Here is a 16,090-nt window from a genome sequence, read left to right on the forward strand (position 1 = left end):
CCACATCAACAACAAACTCCCTCCTCAAGGAAACCTCCTCACAATCATCCTCCGCAATCCCATTCATAAACTGCACCACCACGAAATCAACCCGACGCCTTCCCACCACCACCATTGGCGCATGCCACGTGCCAGTCCCATATGTCACCGCTTGGCCACCATGCGCAATGAACGCTTTCATATTCCGTATATCCGGCGGGTCGCGAATGAGAACCTGCTCCTTGCAACCCTGAGCATTGACAACCGTAGCCTGTGCCGTCTGGCCATGCAACGATGGCGCCACGATCACTAAGTAACTTGCGCTAGGATTCTCATCATCGCCATCGTTGTTGCCATCACGAGCTCCCGTAGACAACGATTTATTCCCATTATTTCGCCGTTTTCTATTCACAGCAGGTGGCACACCAAGCGGAATAAAGGTCTGCGTAGTATACGGGTGTCGCTCCAGAATCTTAACGTCAAAACATCCACTGGCAAACTTCCGCCCCTGGGCCCCCCGCCTTCTCAATGCCCGCGGGAAACATGAGAACATGCTCATGCGTGGATCCGCGTCCTTCCCGCTTCCTTGGGTTTCAGGGCATTTGCATTGGTTGTAGCTATTCTGGAATACGGAGATGGGGCTGTATTTCAACGCAGTGGATTGGTTGGCGAGGATGGGAGGAGGGAAATCGGATGAATTGGAACTAGCGTTGGCTAGAGAAGGGAGGGAGGAGGCAGAAGGCGCGCGGGTGAGGGTTGCTGGTAATGGGCTGGATATGGCGGTGCCGAAAGTTTGAAACGAGGATTGGGCGAGAGGGGAGGTGGAAATTGTTAATATTGAAGTGGGGAGAATCGGAGGAGGCATTGTGCGTATTATATTGGTAAAATGTATAACACGGATAATTGATGATTACCCTTGAATTGTATAAGAGGTTTTAGCATTGCCGTCTTTCGTCGATAAATAACGGAGTTTGAGCTGTGGCAAAGCAATGACATCTGTGTTCTTATCGATAAGGGAAGCTTGGCAATTAATGCCAAGGTCACATCGGGCCTGAGCAGCCTCCAAAAGATTCTAGCTTTTAGACCTTCTTCTCTCTTGGGACCTATTCAAAAAGCAAGCAATACTGGAGACGGTATGGTATATTCAAATAAAATGAGTAAATAATAATTAATTAGAACCGACAGCTTCAAATGTTGTAATCGGATGCATCGCCCGATGACCGCGCATCATCGCACCCAATCCCGAGTTTGGCATTTGCTGGAAACACTGATATAGAATTCAAGCAGTTCAACATGATATTACTCAATCTCGCTGCAAATGGTTTTTATCTTCCCCCTATTCGTCCTGGATCTTGGCTACCACCTTATTTGATCTTCCGCCCCCCTTTTGCTGATACTGGTGGGCCTCCAGTGCATCTTCAAAACCCCCTTGTCCCACCAAATCATACGGGGGAGGGAATAATTGGTTATCATGTTCGAACAGTGCCACAAATACTGGAATATACTCAGCGAGCACCTTGTTGGTATGTTCTGCGTGTGGTCTTCCAATAACTGCCAGTTCAACAAGTTTTGTTTTGACCCTTTCGAAGTCGGTTATCCCACTCCTATTATTAACCCGGATTAGTTCAGAGCTTCCTCAGAAAGGTGAAAACCTCACAGTTTTGACAGAGCTGTTTGTTTGATTGATATGAACTTACCAAGTATTTGTCGAGCAGAACAGTTTTGGACCTTCCTCAGGAAGCCTTTTATATAACTCTTTCGCGAACTCATCACCTGATGCAGCAGCATCAAAGACCCGATGAACCTTGCCTTTGGTGATAGTAAGGACCTCGTTGACCTGCTCTGCTATTGACATTTTATAGTCAAACACGGCTTCCGCGCCTTGGTTTTTAACGAGCTACAATGTGAAGTTACTACTTTAGGGTGATGCCGCATACATTGATAGACGGGCTAGGATCATACGAACAGGGACCGAGTACGCGGAACACGATGCCATCACTTTATACCCACAAATACCAAAGAGCTACGGGGACCGTTAGCATGTCAATCGGATGACTAGAGAAAGTAGCCTGGGAGAGATAATGCCTGCCTGGATCGCAAATTTCCCCACAGAGCTAGCCCCTCCTAGAACAATAGCCCATTCGCCCGTTTTCTGAGGTGCATGTTTCCCCTCAAGGACTTCCTGCAAATTTGGCAATTTCACGTCAAGGCAGTCGAATAAAGCTAAGCCTGCAGTCTGTTCTTGAAATGAGCTTTCGTTCATATAACATGATATCCTGCGTTCAGGACGGCTGATCGCGGAACAAACTGAAATTACATACCTCCAGACCAACACCTATCGTGGCAGCTTCGACAAGTGAAATGTTCTTCGGCTTAGGTATCGTGACTTTGGCGTCCATCAATAGCTAAATGGCAGGCGCAATATATCACCTATATTAGCTGGGAAAAATCCACGATGGCGTTCCAGAATCAAAACCTAGCCAGTTCATGGCATGGTGCTGAGCTCAGCAATCAGGTCACAACACTTACATATTCCTGCCCACTATTGTATCCAGGATATCCCAGACGTGTGCATCCACAAACATGATCGCCAACTTTAAACATTGAGGCGGCATTCTCGCCGACTTTTACCACGACACCTGCCACATCGACTCCAAGGGAAAGTGGCCATTCGTGAACGATCACTCCTGATGACTGCATCATTCCATCTCTAGACACAGATGGGAATTATTAGAGCTGTGTTGAAAATCGGATGCGTCACTCTACCTCTAGAATTCGGCTTTCATTCAAAAAAAGAAAAAAAAAAAAAAAAAAAAAAAAAAAAAAAAAAAAAAAGAGAGAGAGAGAGAGAGAGAAGGGGGGAGGGAGGGGAATCCAATAACATGAACCTTAAAATTAAAATCGAATATTAAAAATAATGATGGCGCGCTGATTCTCTCTCTCGCGCACTAAGCCGGGCACTTTCGCCACACATCATTGCAAGCGGCCAAAGAAAGAGAGGAATGTAATAGAAGGAGTACAATGGAATAGATATAATGGGGGTGGGGAGCTTCATGTGGGGAATTCAGGCCTTTAAGGAGACGAATACTTACACTGGATTCAGGCCCATATAGATCGATTTGACCAGTATTTGGTCAGATGATGGCTCAGGGACATCAAGATTGTCAACAATTTTGAAAGGCTCGCCAGCCTTCTCACAGATGATTCCCTTCATTTCTATGCTGAAACGAGTTTGCGTGATATTGGTGAAGGTATAGAAGGATGCGGGGAGTGGGGGTTTTTGGGAATAGAGAGCGACAGCAAGTTACGGATGTTTAGAACGAACGGTAAGAACGAACGGAGCGGGGCGAGCGTATAAAATAGAAAGTCCTGACAGAAGAAGGAAATTGTCAAGCTTTATCGATTTGTCAAGAGAACGTCAACTCTGGAGCCCTCGTATATTAAGTGTGTGCCAGCCTTCCCCACGCCAAAAGAGCACCCAATTGAAACCAAGGCTCAAAAGTTTGTGCTTCAGGCTGGGTTGAATCGCTGTCTGGGATAGCTTGAGGTATTGGGCAATCATTATTTTTTGACAAAGGGTTGCAACCTTTCGATATTAAGCGAAGCGCAAAAGAGGGGATATGTTAGATCTAGGCCTTTCTCCCCCGCGTAATAGTATTTAATTCGCCCGTCTTTCATTAAAACTTCTAAAAGAAGGTTCTCCATACCAGGATTTTGGAGTGATCATGGGCCGAGAGAATTCATTATAGGTTTTGATAAATGGCTGGGATGTCAAGGAATGCTTGAACTTAGTTCTAATCTGTGACACAGTATATGATACAATAATCAATAAACAGCAAAGAAGTAAAGAGAACCCCCGGAAAAACCAACGGCCAAAAATGCAGAAAATATAGAAAAAAGGTTTCCATGAATACACCCCTCTCGAACTTTAAGAATTTCACGATTCAGGGTAGTGTAATCCCTCCAACATCCAATGGATGATAGGCTGCTCATTACCGATCGCAGTGGGATATATATAAAGGAGTGGGTTTCAGGTGATCCTGGAAAAGCCAATTGCTCTATGTAGCCGTCAGGTGGCTGAGCTGTTGACGGGCTTTCTATTGTGAATATAGAAACGAGCGATTCAACATATAACCCCTTTCTATAGCACAGCCCGATTGATATTCACACATTCTATAATTCTCATTTATTGTGTATTAACAGAGTTCTTAGCGAATCCCAGTGATCCGAGTCCGCATAGCTGGTTCATAGTTAGCCAAGCTGCTTGTATGCTTTCGGAGATGGAATAAAATATATGTATCAAACTGATTGACGTACATGTAGGTCATGCTACTCCGTAAACTTGACTGGATAGCTGCTGGGTGCCAACGGAATATGTACATGACGAACGCCCAGCTGAGGCTGGCAAAGGCTGGCCATGCATTGGCGTATATTTTATCCCTGGCTTCTGGGGTTATAAGATGCGACAGCCTATGTGTTCCGGGTTCAACAGATATCTTCGCTATTGCAAGCATCACACGAGCGAAAATGTATATCACAATCTAAAGTGACATATCTTGGGTTAATTTCAGAGACTCGTTTGTTAAGGTGGCTAATCGATTGGACCAAAATGCTGACCTGTTTGCTGACGCTCCCCCGCGATTTGCCAAAAACGAGATAACCCCCCAGAAGCCCGGCGACAAATGTATCGTATGGGCCTTCCTTACCCCAACCATTTGGTCCTATATATTTAAGAGCGATCATGGTGGATTTGTAGATAGTTGCAAATAGTGAAAGGTTCCGTGCATGTTGTCTTGTGGCTTTGAATACGAGCCATGCTTTCTCTCGTATACTAGGCAGTGCAATGCGATATGAATAAACCGGATAATAGCAGTGAAGGGGTATATAATTGAAGGCTAAGGTGCATGTTTGGGGAATATGGAGGTTTTTAAATACCTTCCTGAACGGAAAAGAAATATCATCCTACAGTTATAAGTAAGAGTTAGCCTTTGAATCTGGTTATTTTCCATAATGTGAAGCAAATACACATCCCGAATTACAACGCTGGCCATTGACTTACACCAAAGCATGAGGAAATCGTATTTTGGCACCGTAGACGGCTCCATTCCGAGCGCCTTTAAGGACAGCTAAGAACGGCGCGAAGTCAGCGTCCAAGACGAGTTTATCAAGTTTTTCCTATTGTAACTTGTTAATGCAATGACATTTGGCGATATTTAGCAATAGAACCACATACAATGAGAGAATCCATGGTCTCCTCCCAATGCCCTCAACCTCATAGGCTGGGCGAGTGAGTGGCGGAATTCGGCCTTCAGCTTCTACCATTTGCCGCTCGTGAAGGTCAATATGCCTTCAATCCCGAACGTGCGAAGGCAGTATAATGACGGTAAGGGGGTTGGTATTTTCACAATAGCAGTCTGAAAGAAACTCACGAACAAAGCTCGGAGGGAAGAAGAATCAAAGAATCGCGGCAGAGATCTTGTCCCGCAGCCCTCGGCATGTGAAGGCCTTTGCCGACAGGCGCCTTGGGCGCAACAACGTCACTACACGTGACTTCCGCGCGTGGAGCTACAATTCCCACCACGGATCGATACAGGCCTGTTGACGAACATTAATAGATATGCCGAAGCGGCTCACCCAGGAACAAAGGCGCGCTGTGACCGCGGCATTGTTTCGCCAGGAACCTTACCCGGATATTGCTGCCGCCCACGGTATATCAGAACGACGGCTTCGAGGCATTGCGAGCTGCCTGCGAACATGGGGAACTACGCATCCTCCGAGAACCAAGCCAATGGGGAGACCAAAGGCAATCACCGATGAAAGCCAACAGGTAGGCTGCACTCTGTCCCTCAGCTGCTCGACAACGTATCAATCAGGTCTTATAATCACATGTGTAACATAGGGTCTTCGAGATTTCGTCAATGCTCGGCCTCTTGCTAGCCTTGAAGAAATGCAGGTTCATATACAAAACACGTTCAATATAAAATGCAGTTATCAATCGGTTTCGCGTCGTTTGAAGGATATGGGATATAAACGCACCGTCGTCCAGCGAGGCAATCGATCCCTAGAAAAGAACAACATTCCGGAACTATCTGATACGGACAAATTGCGACTTCAAGGTGATCCGTCTGCAGCAGAACTTTTGGGTAAGACAAAAGTCATATATGCATGGTTGTTGAGCCCGTCTAAATCTGGCTCGAAGCGCTCGAAGCTCGCTTCTCATACGAAGACTGGCTTTACCCAAGAAAATAACGCGAGCAATGGACAGCCTTCTGAAGACCTTTCGGATGATGGGCGGAATGAGGCAGAAAGTCTTGATGGCTTGTTTTATGGGGATAACTCCGCTTCTGATTCGATGCCAATGCCAGCCGTTCCTTAACAGCCACTCACCAGCTTCGTTACAACCGATATATTTTTGTTTCGACCTGTTTTCCAGTCTGAATCTTTAAGCCTGTATTTTTCAATATCACATCTGGGCGCATTGGCGCTTTGAGAAATGGCTTACGTATTTATATTCATTTCTTCGGATTTACCTCCTCAATAATAAATATATATCTATATATATAGATATTTTTTTCAAAAAGTTACATTCACATCCATCAATTCTTGTAAAAATCCCGTTGCAAAACCAGCCAGACCAAATATAAAACGCCAAACTAACACCTATTTAAAAATGAAGAAAATCCACGAACCCCATTCCTTGCGTTAACCCACCTTCACTTTTTTTCTATTATCGTCATCAGTCATCTCATCCACATCCATAAGGTCCACATCACCATCACCATCACCATCAACAGCAACAACACCAGCTCTCCGTTTCAGCCCTTTCATCTTCCTCGTTTGCAAACCAGTAATATCTTGGCGACCAAGATGAACCCGGCCAATCTTATCACCAATAGCATCCATACCGATATTCTTTTTCGTCTTCGCCTCCTCATTCGGCCTCTTTCCTTGTTTCATAGCCTCCTTCATGACGTCCTGATCCGCCTCTCGCATCCTTCCAATTCTAAAATCAAATTTCGGCCCAACTTCATCCAGCTCCACACGCGGAAGCTTTTGCCCACTTTTTTTTGTCCGAATCTTATACCACCTCAAATGAATAACAGGCTGGGATCCTTCCACAGGCTCCTCCGCCACAATCGAGAGCAGATATTGCAAGCCTTCCACATCAATCTTATCTGTCTCCTCCCCTTTAAACATATCCAAAAATATACTCTTCAGCATCGCATAAACAGGCGATGTAGCGTCCTCCCAAGCACTGCCAGCAAATAGCATCATCGGCTTCATGCCAACCCCAATATTCAACTTCATGCTCTTCATCTCCTCCTTTCCCATTTCATTCCCTTGATGCCCTTGACCGGCGAGCAACAGCATCTCACACATATCTAGCACCTTGGAATTATAAATACGTACTAGCGTTACGCAGTTAGGCCGTTTCTTACTGCTGCTTCCGAAGACAACGATGCCGCATTCGTTTTTCCCAGCAAGGAACTCAATTCCTTCGGCATTCTCGAAGGGATGGATGTTTTCGTTTTTCTTAGCAAAGAGGACTGAGTGCGGTTTCGTGAGGGCATGGAATGTTTTGAGGACGGTGTTCAAGGGTATGGGGCATTTGGGCCCGTGTAGTAGTTGGGTGCGCTTGACTGGCTCGATGAGTTGAGGTTCCCGCGCCTTGAGAATACGCGCAGTGCGCGGGTTTTTGGGTTTTCTGTAAGCAATTAAGTTAGCTTTGTTGAATGTATATTTATATATTTTCTTTTCAATTTTCTTTGGCCTGTTCGATCGGTAGGAATGAGGGAGAAATCTAGTGTCTGGGGTGGATAGGAACCAAACAATTGGACGAACACATACACTTCTCTAAGCATTGGGAAAGGTGGAGCATATGGATGTACCCAGATATACGGCCCCTGAGATTGTGCAAGTCGGCCTTTTTCTGAGAGAACGTCGCAGGTCTGGTATATTTCATTTTCGGCAAAATACTAATTCTCAACCTTTGTTTGGTTAGCTCGTCGATTCTCGGAGAATGCTGCTAATGTGCAAACAATGCAAACTCTCCGAAATTCGGCTAGTTACCAGTGGATCGCGTTTGCTTACTGCGTCGGAATCTTGCAGCATATTATCACAACAACTTGAATGTATCTAACAACTTCATGGCCATATCGCTTCACGGAAATAGGGGAGAGAATTATTAGATTCAGCCAACATTGCCTTATCTCTCTCTGGGGACTTGTACCCTGGGGTGGCGGTACCAAGGGTTTCAGTTTTCGCTTTTGAAACTAGAGTCTGGATTGCTCTGACATCCTTCTCTTCATAACTACTCCGTAAAATAGTTATAGGCTCCCTTCAGATAAGTTCCCAAAAAAAAAAAAAAAAAAAAAGTTGCTTAAGTTGGCCTCCAGGCTTGGCAGTGGGATGAGATCGGCAAACTCGATCTCAGCCGCCAGGCTTCCTGCTGACGAACCTCGCTTTATCTAAAGCCATCCCTGAACTATTCCATGAACCAAGGCGCTCATTTCCCACCAATTAAATCCATTTTCTATTGTCTCGGTTTATGTTCCAGCTTGCTCACAAAAGGATTTAATTGCATGAATTGTGGATGATTTGAGATTGCTGCAAGCATTCGCGCATGCAGGAGCATCACCTTTTCCTTCGGTGAGAGATCACATATTTCTCATCTGCGGAAGCTTAACGTGACGAATCCTTTAAAAGAGTTACAAATGTGAACCTGTTAACTTGATATTGTTTGTAGCTGGAGCTGTATCAAGCAGCATAAATCTTCACGCTTTCTGATTTCTAGTTGAGACAACCACTGTTTGAGATTTCGCCAGCCTCAATGCGAATTTACTCCATATCTCAACACGGGCACAGGTATCTGGGTGGTCAAATATTATATTCTCGTTCGAAAGCATGACAATCTAGGCTAATATGATACCGCTGGTGTATGGCCATGGCCATTTTCAAATCCTTAAGCCATGTTGAAAAGGGAACACCGCCTTCAAGAAGTGGGCGGGCAGTTGGCTTAATCCCCTCGTTCCCCTTTGAATGGAGGACATCTCTCCATGATTTGTTAACCTGGCGTGGATCGTCCAAATCAGCTTATTTTTCCACGACTGTCCTTTTTTCGAACTTCTCAAATATTTCTTGTCTTTGTTGGATTTCATGCTCATTAACCTCTCCGTTTAATCGCTCTATTGCCTTCCACCACAGAGTACGATAACAGTCATTCTCTCGTTCAATATCCCGTCGTCCTTGAATTGCTATGCCGATTGACCTGAGGACTACTGTCGTTTGAATTCATCTATACGCTCTATCGTTTGGTGTATGGGAGCGTGAGCTAGCATCTGCGAGGGTACAGGCTTCTTCGAACCCACGAACAGAAAATGAAAAGATACCTCTCCGGCGCTTGCATTCTATTCGTATTGGGCGGAATATCAGGAGTATGTTCTGCAATGTAGCCTCACGACGGGAATGCAACTAATGGGGTTAACCATAAGGCAACAACAAACGCAAGAATTCCGGACCCGAGATATGACCTGAAATTCTCCCAACAGGTAGCATTATTATTATTAACTCAAAAGTTCCATTTACTTTCCTTCTAACTCTGTTCTAGGTAAACAATCTTGAATCAAAGCGCTTAATAAAAGCTAGGTCACCAAATGTATTTGCGAACCCCTTCAATGAATCGTTGGGAAGCTGATAATCGTAGGGTCACATAGCAGTGGAAGCTCTTCCAATTCATAACGGCGTATCCTTCCACGAGGGTGACATTGTCATTAATGTTATAGGTCCGGGAGATGGCTCCAACGTTCATGTACAAGAACAAGGACACACACTACTATTTCCCCATGTACAGTCACCTGCAGGCTCTCAGCCACTCATACCATTCCAATCCGAGCCTCGCACCCCAGCAGTAGTACAGCCTGCCGGACACACTCCATCACCGATACCAGTCCCGCCAGCAGGAGAGCCTTTGGGAAATCCTTCAACACCGCAGTCGCCTCCTCCGCCAGCTCAAGCTGCGCCATTTGCTATTCCGACTCCACAAGTGCAGCAGACTAGTATTCCTGCAGGCGCCTGCGATTGCCAGTGCCTTTGCCCATTTCACTTTTTCGGCATGACGGCAGTGAATTTAGCGTCAACCGTCGATATAAAAGGCGCACCATCGCCAACAACGCTTGCCACTGTCGTTTCCCCGTGTGTATCAGAGCTTCAAGTTTCCACCACCGCAGCTGCAGTGACCTCCTCCCCATCGGCCAAAGGTACAGCAACTGCCTCTTCAACGTCTCCCACCATTCTAGACATTCACTCTTCCAGCACATCAGCAATCCCCCTACCTCCTGTGGCTCTGCCGGAACCATCGAAAGACGGTGCAATAACCGCTGTTGATACACCTCCCTCCCTAAGTGGAAGCACGGCCACCAGTGCAGTTGAGTTGGCAACAACAAACGAACCAGCACGTACTGCGTCGACAGAGACAGCAGTGCCAAATGCAGGTGCTACCCAACAAACAGACACGGAGGCTGATATCCCAAAGCCAACAGGAACAAAAGTGACGGCCACAGCGGATGTTATTGTAACATCGGAAGATCCAGCAACCATAACAGACGCAGACTTCTCAAAGAAAGTAACAGAGAATACGGGTGTCAGTGCTACTACAACTAATACTATACCAGAAACAAGTACGGCTTCCACTCAGACCAGGGACAACTCCGGCGGCAGCGGAAAACAGCGCAACCCAGAGAATGATCCCGCAGCAGCGGACAGTTTTGATATCGGCACCATCAAGCTCCATAGCGTGCTAACATTAAGACTTGGGGTTACGGATGGAGGGTGTTTGGGAGGGACAGTTGATGTTATATAGAGGAAACCCATTGTATGCACTATGCCATATTATCAGGATGACCAAGCTGGGCTTGTACTTTCTTCTCTTCTATTTCCTTACTATCACATATATATTCCACTTTAAAACGGTTCTTGTGCCGCGCTACTACTGCTACGTTTGTATACACACTACTTGGAAGGTGGGTGGAATGTCTGATGTGGTTTTGTGCCGTATATAACCGTCACTTTGCTCTTATTCTGCATCCCTTCTGTTTGCTGCCTTATTCTATATCGACCTTTGCTTCGGAGCGCCATCAATTCAGTAAGTTGCTATATATAAGAGTATTATATCCCCTTTCAAGAAATGCTTTTTGATACTTTTTTCAAGTCTATCCAGTAGTTTACCATACCATATCATACAGAAACCACGCCAGACTCCACTATGGAGTAACAAAGCAAAGAAGAGAAAACAAAACGCGAGCAGGGCTTCATGGTTTATCTCCCTCATGCATCGGAATTGCTGTCGAGTTATCATCGGCACTCAACCCCTGAAGTTTTGCCCGCTTGGCCCTCCGTTTCAATTCCCGTTTTGACAACGGCGCCTGCGGCTCAGCATTCGATTCAGTCTCAGCATCAGCTTTCCTCTTCACCCCAATTCCATTCCCATTCCCCCGACTCTGATTCCTGTTGCTGCTGTTATCCTTCGTATCCTTCCCCTCCTTCACTAGCTTCTCCCCTCCATACACAACATCCACAATCCCCCTCCAGCTCCTTCGCTTCATCCCGGCCAATGCCACAACCTTCCTCGCTTCATCGCACAGCGCCTCCTTTCCCCTCTCCTGCGTTAACCCCCATACACAGGCCAAATTAACCACATCAAAAGGTGCGCGCACCCCCAGCGCCCTCTTCGCTTCGCTCGAGATAATAAGCCCGCGCCCGCGCGTCGCGCGTATTAGCGATGCGGCATTACCAATTAGATTCCTGCGTGCCTCCGCGCCGCTACCCGTTACGCCGGGGCCATAGCAGATCTCCAGCCGGATGCCACGGGCGATGGCAGCGGCGAGGGTTTTGAATTTGAAATGGAAGGGGAGGCGGGCGGAGAGGTCGAGGGAGATAATGTCGCAGTCAAGACTGTTGCAGGCGAGGGTGAGGCATTTTTCGTTCAGGGGCCGAAGGGCGATGAGGGAGAAATGTTGTGAGAGAGGGGTGAGGCGCTGGTTTTGGGCCGGGTCGGAGACGGTGACTGTTATTCGGGAGAGGAGGGTGAGGGATTTAGGGGCATTCGCGGGAAAAGGAGCGGGGGAGAGGTCTGCGGGGAGTTTGCCAGAGATAGATTGGGAGAGGGCTACTGTTGTGTAGCCGACTGTATCGAGAAGGTGACGGGAGTTAGCATTGCGGGTGCTATATATTGATAATACGCGGAATAGGACGTTAACCTACGTTCAGCAAGAAACAGGAGAGTGTTGGAGATTTCAGGGTCGTTGGGCGTGTAGGAGATATTCAGATCATAGAACATGATAGCTGCGCATTGCCATCCAGCCCGCCCTACTCCCTGTTATCGCGAACTAGCCATCGGATGATGTTCTTGAGAAATGGAAATGGAATTTTCAATGATGACAATCACGTGACAATTACATAAGATATAAGGAACAGCGGACAAGAGTGGATAAACTTGCCAAAATACATATCTATGATCACTAGACGATGCCACTTTCACTGATGGGACCCAAACTAGATCCATGGACCATTCTGAAGGCCTGAGTTTCCGCATGGCTGGACTTTTGTCAGGATGCTTTGAGTTTGGATTCAGGTTTGTATGTATGTACTGCATTACATTACGAGTACAAGTAGCATTATCCTAGTTGTGCTATAAATCAAGATATCGCCTAAAAAGAGAGTAATGGCCCTGCTATTATGCCGCAGTCGGCCTAAATGATTACTCCCCCCGTAGAGAGATGTAAATCTAAGCTGATGCATAGAGAGTAGCTCCAGCTACAAAAAAAAATACCCAACCCGAGTCACCTGGTCCGTGCGTTTCGCGGGGTTTCTTGGCTGTCATGTGACCCTTCATGGGCCCATGAAGCGGCCTTTGTTTATCAAAATGATCCTATCTTGCTGCTTCCTGTGCATTTATTGATTAATATTGTCGCTTGCCTCTCTTTTAGCTGCAGCGCCGGGCGACGCCTGTGCCCTCCTTCCCGTACAACCTACTGCTTTCGCTCTCCCGCTGTGTGCTTTTTTTGTATCCTCTTGCTCTCATTTTCGCAATTTTCGCAAAACATTTGTCTGTGGGTTATATTTCACCGGATAGAGCCGATAAACCGGCATCATGGCGCGAGTCTATGCGGATGTGAATCAGCAAATGCCCAAATCATATTGGGATTATGACAGCGTGAACATATCCTGGGGTGTGCTAGAAAACTATGAGGTTGTGAGGAAAATCGGTATGTCCATCCCGAAGAAGAGGGATCGCTGGCGAACACAAGGCCTTCTCATGACCCGGTCTGTAGTCGATGGACTGCGGTGTAGGGGAAATGCTTCCGAACGATATTGTGGCGCAAAAACTAACTTTAGTTATTTGTTTATCCATTAGGTCGCGGGAAATACTCAGAAGTTTTCGAAGGGATAAACGTGGTTAATTACCAGAAATGCGTTATCAAAGTCTTGAAGCCGGTGAAGAAAAAGAAGATCAAGAGAGAGATCAAGATCCTACAAAATCTGTCCGGTGGGCCCAATGTTATACCTCTATTAGATGTCGTCCGTGACAGCCAGAGCAAAACCCCCAGCTTAGTTTTCGAATACGTTAACAACACCGATTTTCGAACGCTCTACCCCCGATTTGTCGACTATGATGTGAGGTATTATATCTTTGAACTACTGAAGGCTTTGGACTTTTGCCATAGTAAGGGCATAATGCATCGAGATGTTAAGCCCCATAACGTCATGATAGATCACGAACGTCGAAAAGTATGGCTTGGTTTCACTCCCGCGCGCCTCTCAGTGATGTCTGAATCTTCAATGCTAACTGCTATTTCATTCTAATACAGCTCCGACTTATAGACTGGGGATTGGCTGAGTTCTACCACCAGGGAATGGAGTACAATGTCCGTGTCGCATCGCGGTATTTCAAGGGACCAGAACTCCTTGTGGATTTCCAGGAATACGACTATTCACTCGACATGTGGTCGTTGGGGGCTATGTTTGCCTCAATGATATTTCGGAAGGAACCTTTTTTCCACGGTAATAGCAACTCAGACCAGTTGGTCAAAATTGCAAAAGTCCTGGGTACAGATGAGCTATTTGAATACCTCGACAAGTACGACATCGAGCTTGATCCTCAGTACGATGAAATCCTTTCGCGTTTTCCCAAAAAGAGCTGGCATTCATTTGTCAATGCCGAAAATCAGAGATTCGTCAGCTCTGAAGCTATAGATTTCCTGGACAAATTGCTCAGATATGACCATGCTGTATGTTTTTGTCGTTATATGTTCAATTCTTTCTTATTCTATTTGTCTCTCAATTTGGAAGGTCAGCTAATCTATCTTCAGGACCGTCTCACTGCTCAAGAGGCAATGGCACACCCATACTTCGCCCCTGTCCGAGCCGCCGCGGCCCAAGCGCTCTAGACCAGCAACTGAACATCTAGTCATCCTTGATCTCTCCCATCTCTAAATGGCTACCCCTATATTCGCCATTCACCCACCATTTCTCGTTACTTTTTTTTTGGCCCCTTACCCAAGCCTCTATTTTCCACATTACGCATCCCTCCCATCTTTTTCTCGTGCGAACAAGTCCTAGGCTACAAAAAGAAATATTAGCATTAGGTTTATAGCAGATGTTGCGACGTCACTTACGAGGCCCTCCTTCATGACCATTCAAGAAGTACATGATGAAGAACTACTTTATGAGACACTGCCTTTTCTACATTTATTACGTTCTGTTCCTTTTTTTTTCCCATTTCCCATTTCCTTTTTAATTAAAATCGGGTCTCCTACACACACTTCTGAATTGATTTCTCCTCCCCTTCTTTTGGTTCCCCCTTGCTTTAGCTGTTTTAGTGTATCATGCGTAGAGAAGTAATACAATTTGTTTACCCTTTTGTAGCTTTATTTCAATAACCAGTAGACACCGCGATGGCATTCGTACACGTGACTCATCCAAATTGTGACTCAAAACTCCTTAAAAACCGTGCGGGAATGCGAAATTTAAAAGATATCACCAGCAGACTTCTGTAAGTAGCAATGGCTTCAATCACTTAGTAGTAGCCTCTCTGCCCCCTCTGAGCGATCGCTAATTAACTCACTTACTGATGCAGTGCATACCCCTCCCACGAGAAAAGTGTACTTTGCAACCCGATTTTTACCCCTCCCAAGAGCTCCAACATACTTCGACGACTAGTTACTCCGCGCTTTGCGCGATGGGCAATTGCTCCAACAACAAGACCAAGACTTGAACCAGGATCAAGATTATTTAGTATGACGTCGAATCTAGCAGAGCAAACTCCTGGTAAGTGCGCCATATGTGATAAATATAATATATCTCGCTTGTGCTTGGAAACTGACGGTATCCTATTTCTCTCCATAGCTCCGCAGCAAGCAGCTGCCCCTGTCGCTCCAATCAACGAAAATGGAACCGCGAAATATGTTGCGATTGGCACTCAGGAGGTTCAAAAGGGGAAATCGGAGAGAGAACGTATGCAATTCTGTTTGTTAAATTTGCGGAGGTTCACACCCTGTTGGCGGGGCTTATGACTCATGGGAAGTATTAGGGGTCTGGCTAATAGATACTTTGATATATAGTTGAGAAGGAACGGAAGAAGGCGGAGAAGATGAAGAAATTCGCTGAAAAGAAGGCCAAATTAGGCTCAGCCGCTCCGGCCCCCGCGCCTAAAACCTCTGAAAAGAAGCCCAAGGTCGAGAAGGAGAAGAATGTCGACGCTTATGATCCTCTTACAATTGAATCTGGGAGATATGAATGGTGGGAAGCACAAGGGTTTTTCAAACCCGAGTTTGGACCAGATGGAAACGTCAAGCCAGAAGGGAAATTCGTCATTCCCATCCCGCCACCAAATGTCACAGGGGACCTGCATATGGGTCATGCTTTGACCAATGCGCTTCAGGATACGATGATACGCTGGCAGCGAATGAAAGGAAAGACTGTCCTTTGGCTTCCAGGCTACGACCATGCTGGAATATCGACGCAGAGTGTCGTGGAGAAAATTCTGTGGAAGTCTGAAGGCAAGACTCGCCATGATGTGGGGAGGGACGTAATGACTAATATGATTTGGGACTGG

The 16,090-nt window shown here is 46.2% G+C and overlaps 8 protein-coding genes across 8 annotated transcripts in view; 3 read left to right on the forward strand and 5 right to left on the reverse strand.

Moving 5' to 3' along the window:
• Positions 1–86: 86 nt before the first annotated feature.
• On the reverse strand, positions 87–844 carry HCAG_02757 (predicted protein; the record flags this gene model as incomplete). Its single annotated transcript, XM_001542536.1, has 2 exons — positions 87–288; positions 435–844. The coding sequence occupies 2 exons, from the start codon at positions 842–844 to the stop codon at positions 87–89; spliced, it is 612 nt and encodes a 203-aa protein (XP_001542586.1).
• A 471-nt stretch (positions 845–1,315) lies between these two features.
• On the reverse strand, positions 1,316–3,193 carry HCAG_02758 (predicted protein; the record flags this gene model as incomplete). Its single annotated transcript, XM_001542537.1, has 6 exons — positions 1,316–1,583; positions 1,677–1,876; positions 1,946–2,002; positions 2,301–2,384; positions 2,509–2,689; positions 3,072–3,193. 6 exons carry the CDS (start codon positions 3,191–3,193, stop codon positions 1,316–1,318), a joined length of 912 nt encoding a protein of 303 aa, XP_001542587.1.
• A 968-nt stretch (positions 3,194–4,161) lies between these two features.
• Positions 4,162–5,227, reverse strand: HCAG_02759 (conserved hypothetical protein; the record flags this gene model as incomplete). Its single annotated transcript, XM_001542538.1, has 6 exons — positions 4,162–4,219; positions 4,297–4,520; positions 4,597–4,810; positions 4,915–4,941; positions 5,039–5,154; positions 5,213–5,227. The coding sequence occupies 6 exons, from the start codon at positions 5,225–5,227 to the stop codon at positions 4,162–4,164; spliced, it is 654 nt and encodes a 217-aa protein (XP_001542588.1).
• A 369-nt stretch (positions 5,228–5,596) lies between these two features.
• Positions 5,597–6,355, forward strand: HCAG_02760 (predicted protein; the record flags this gene model as incomplete). The annotated part of the gene is made up of 2 exons (XM_001542539.1): positions 5,597–5,806; positions 5,879–6,355. The coding sequence occupies 2 exons, from the start codon at positions 5,597–5,599 to the stop codon at positions 6,353–6,355; spliced, it is 687 nt and encodes a 228-aa protein (XP_001542589.1).
• Positions 6,356–6,681: 326 nt separating this feature from the next.
• Positions 6,682–8,091, reverse strand: HCAG_02761 (conserved hypothetical protein; the record flags this gene model as incomplete). Its single annotated transcript, XM_001542540.1, has 3 exons — positions 6,682–7,684; positions 7,828–7,955; positions 8,071–8,091. 3 exons carry the CDS (start codon positions 8,089–8,091, stop codon positions 6,682–6,684), a joined length of 1,152 nt encoding a protein of 383 aa, XP_001542590.1.
• Positions 8,092–11,285: 3,194 nt separating this feature from the next.
• Positions 11,286–12,313, reverse strand: HCAG_02762 (conserved hypothetical protein; the record flags this gene model as incomplete). Its single annotated transcript, XM_001542541.1, has 2 exons — positions 11,286–12,160; positions 12,238–12,313. 2 exons carry the CDS (start codon positions 12,311–12,313, stop codon positions 11,286–11,288), a joined length of 951 nt encoding a protein of 316 aa, XP_001542591.1.
• Positions 12,314–13,126: 813 nt separating this feature from the next.
• HCAG_02763 (casein kinase) lies at positions 13,127–14,423 on the forward strand (the record flags this gene model as incomplete). Its single annotated transcript, XM_001542542.1, has 4 exons — positions 13,127–13,228; positions 13,372–13,764; positions 13,845–14,264; positions 14,346–14,423. The coding sequence occupies 4 exons, from the start codon at positions 13,127–13,129 to the stop codon at positions 14,421–14,423; spliced, it is 993 nt and encodes a 330-aa protein (XP_001542592.1).
• An 849-nt stretch (positions 14,424–15,272) lies between these two features.
• HCAG_02764 (valyl-tRNA synthetase 2) overlaps positions 15,273–16,090 on the forward strand; it is a gene marked incomplete at both ends in the record, with an annotated part of 2,539 nt that continues 1,721 nt past the window's right edge. The window contains 3 exons of the mRNA XM_001542543.1: positions 15,273–15,303; positions 15,382–15,489; positions 15,597–16,051. Of these exons, the coding sequence (XP_001542593.1) occupies positions 15,273–15,303; positions 15,382–15,489; positions 15,597–16,051 (594 nt within the window). The remainder of the gene's footprint in view (positions 15,304–15,381; positions 15,490–15,596; positions 16,052–16,090) is intronic.

This window comes from Histoplasma capsulatum, genomic scaffold (genome assembly GCF_000149585.1).
Source record: "Histoplasma capsulatum NAm1 scaffold_2 genomic scaffold, whole genome shotgun sequence".
Lineage (NCBI taxonomy): Eukaryota > Fungi > Ascomycota > Eurotiomycetes > Onygenales > Ajellomycetaceae > Histoplasma > Histoplasma mississippiense.